At 31.0% G+C, this 3,430-nt stretch overlaps 1 protein-coding gene across 1 annotated transcript; it reads right to left on the minus strand.

Annotated features, from left to right (window-relative positions):
• Nucleotides 1-314: 314 nt before the first annotated feature.
• On the minus strand, nucleotides 315-1,031 carry LOC141390414 (attacin-A-like). The gene is made up of 2 exons (XM_073963324.1): nucleotides 812-1,031; nucleotides 315-755 (listed from the first exon to the last, which is right to left on the minus strand). The coding sequence occupies exons 1-2, from the start codon at nucleotides 973-975 to the stop codon at nucleotides 356-358; spliced, it is 564 nt and encodes a 187-aa protein (XP_073819425.1). The 5' UTR covers nucleotides 976-1,031; the 3' UTR covers nucleotides 315-355.
• Between the last annotated feature and the right edge of the window lie 2,399 nt (nucleotides 1,032-3,430).

A 3,430-nucleotide genomic window follows, 5' to 3' on the forward strand; every position in this document is an offset into this window, starting at 1 on the left:
AACCCCCTAAATACATAAGTTTTTTGTGGAAAAAAGTGTTTCAATTTGCACAGGCTGAGGGTATATCTCTGTCGGCAAAGCCGACTGATACTTTTTTACTTGTTTTTTTTTTGTTTTTTTTGCGTTTAACATTTTATGCAAATTTCTAAGATAATCGCGGCTTTGTGTCATGTAATTTTCGGTCATAATCATTTTGTAATAAACACAACACTTAACACACCCCCAGCGAGTGTAAAAAGAAAGGCAATAAGAATATACGCTTACAGCATGAGAAGAATAAGAGATTTCTAAAAAAAAACTTACCATAAGAACAGTCGATTTTAAACATTTACTACAGTTTAATTTTGATTAAATTTCACAGACTATAAGAAAACGCCAATGTAACCATTAAATCCTGATGACCCTCCAAGGGTCCTCGCACAAAGTGGGCCATATTGGTGCCAACATCCAAACTACTTGAACCATTTTCCGACTTCCACAAATTTATCTTAAATGCCGCTTCCATGGCAGTGGTATTAAAAAGGGCGGTGTGTGAAATACCAAATGACATCGTGTGACCCTTAAGACAACTCCAGCTTAGATTACCACCATAACGGGCAAATTTAAAATTCACTCCCAATTTAGTTTCATGGTGAAAGAAATTCAAATCCATTGCTTCTTTTTCATCTTTATAGATATTCAGACGTAAATTCTTTTGTAAATTTATGCCATCGACTCCTACATGGGCATAAGTTAGGCCTAGAGAGATACAAGAACTGAAAAACGAATTGCGGAGGTTAGTTTTAAGGGTGGCATTAATGTTGGAACTTACTTTTCAATTTCACCAAAAACACCACGAATCAGAGGAGCTCCATCCAAATTCACATTGGCAAAGATCCCCGATAAAATTTTCAAATTGTCATGTTCCACTTTTTGTGTGATGTAGGCATTGATGTTGTTCAGACCTTGGCTATTGGTGGACAATGTTATTCCCATTAAATAAAAACAAAAGAAATTTTCAAAACAAAAAATTTTGAAAATGAAAATTTTCAAAAAATTGTCACTTGTTGATATTGTTCTAAATGATGAGTAATTTTTAGATTTTTAAATGGTTTTATTTAGCTCACCCCGTTTGTTTTATTCTTGGGTCAAATTTAGTAATTCAAATTTCACCCTCTTCCTGTCAACCGATTAATCTGAAATTTTGTATACACTTTGGATTTTGGTGACAATACAATTATATTTATTCATTATCATTATAAATTCAAGATGGCCGCCGCTACAAAATGGCGGATAATTTATGTTTTATTAATCCCATCAGTATGGGTATCAAATGAAAGGGCTCAACAAGCTCAACAACAATATACTATAAAAAATTGAAATCCAAGATGGCGGCCGCTACAAAATGACGGATAACGTAGGTTTTATCAATCCCATCAATATGGGTATCAAATGAAAGGGCTCAACAAGCAGAATACAATATACTATAAAAAATTGAAATCCAAGATGGCGGCCGCTACATAATGGCGGATAACGCAGGTTTTATCAATCCCATCAATATGGGTATCAAATGAAAGGGCTCAACAAGCAGAATACAATATACTATAAAAAATTGAAATCCAAGATGACGGCCGCTACAAAATGACGGATAACGTAGGTTTTATCAATGCCATCAAAATGGGTGTCAAATGAAAGTGCTCAACCAGTAGAATACAATGTACTATATAAAATTAAAATCTAAGATGGCGGCCTCTACAAAATGGCTGATAACAATTTTTTATCAATCCCACCAATATGGGTATCAAATAAAAGGGCTTGACAAGAAGAATACAGTGCACTATACAGTACATCTTATACACCCGAAAGCCATACAGTTTCCAGCTAAGTACAATTACAGGACGGCTGAAAGAAGAATGTTGCCTTTAATACTATCATGGGCTTCTACAATACATAAAATGCAAGGCAGCACTGTGGATCACGCAGTCGTATACTTAGGTGCGAAACTGTTTGAAGAAGGTCAAGCCTACGTGGCTCTTAGTAGAGTAAGATCTTTGCAGGGACTACGTATACACCATTTTCACATGTAATTCGAAGAATTTCAGTTGTAATTTGATTATTTCATTTGAAATTCGAAACATTTCACTTGTAATTTGAGAATTCCAATTGAATTTCGAATTATTTCATTTGTAATTTGAGAATTCCAATTGAAATTCGAATTATTTCATTTGTAATTTGAGAATTCCAATTGAAATTCGAATTATTTCATTTGTAATTCGAATTTTTTCATTTGTAATTCGAATTTTTTCATTTGAAATTCGTATTATTACATTTGAAATTCGAATTATTACATTTGTAATTTGAATTTTTCCATTTGAAATTCGAATTATTACATTTGAAAATCGAATTATTTTATTTGTAATAAAAACAAAAATACTCTCATTTCTTCTTTATACTAAGGTAAAGATAATCCAACCATAACGCTTAAATCAATAAAGGATCGTATTCATCTTAACTTAAAATTTTTTATGAAAATTATATTTTTGAGACTTTTTAAGCATTTTGTAATAATTAACTTTTTTCTCTAAAACGTATAGTTTTCCTGCAATCGGGTCTTCTTTTAAAAGTTCCAAAAACTTTGGAGGGTAATATAGGTGTATCCTTACATGCCAATCCCTTGGTTTATGATTGGGAAAATAACAAATCCCTGACTTTATATGATTCTAACATTTTTGATTAAATTTTTATCGCATATTTAAATTATTATTATTTATAATACTTTTCCACATCATTGTGTCGACGTTTTAAGTGTACGCTTCCAACACCCTCTCAACCATCTGGGATGATCCACAACCTTAAAAAAAACTTAAAAATGGATCATCGTTGCCACCACCCTTAATTTAAAAATATTTCAGATGCTTTGATTTTCAAATGTAATAATTCGAATTTCAAATGAAAAACATCAAATTACAAATGTAATAATTCGAATTACAAATGGAAAATTTCGAATTACAAATGAAATAATTCGAATTTCAAATGAAAAAATTCGAATTACAAATGAATGAATTCGAATTTCAATTGGAATTCTCAAATTACAAATGAAATAATTCGAATTTCAATTGGAATTCTCAAATTACAAATGAAATAATTCGAAATACAATTGGAATTCTCAAATTATAAGTGAAATGTTTCGAATTTCAAATGAAATAATCAAATTACAACTGAAATTCTTCGAATTACAACTGAAATTATTCGAATTACATGTGAAAATGGTGTAGAGGAGTTGGACTGCAATAAACTAACGGGCAAGAAACCTTGCAATAATGAAGCACTAAATGAATTAAACAGAATGTGAAATAAAAACTAAAAACTAGAAAATAAAAATAGGTAAAAAAACTTTTTAAGTTAAACGGTTTTATGTTAAACATACATTGCAATGTTTAAGATAAATGTA

This window comes from Musca autumnalis, unplaced genomic scaffold (assembly GCF_047663935.1).
Source record: "Musca autumnalis isolate F117 unplaced genomic scaffold, ASM4766393v1 scaffold_1, whole genome shotgun sequence".
In the NCBI taxonomy this organism is placed as follows: Eukaryota; Metazoa; Arthropoda; class Insecta; order Diptera; family Muscidae; genus Musca; species Musca autumnalis.

What these genes read in the sequence shown, in the direction of transcription:
- LOC141390414 (XM_073963324.1), bottom strand. Translation starts at nt 975, where the DNA reads ATGGGAATAACATTGTCCACCAATAGCCAAGGTCTGAACAACATCAAT. An exon ending in GTTTTTGGTGAAATTGAAAA is followed by an intron (nt 756 to 811) that starts GTAAGTTCCAAC and finishes TTCGTTTTTCAG; the next exon opens with TTCTTGTATCTCTCTAGGCC.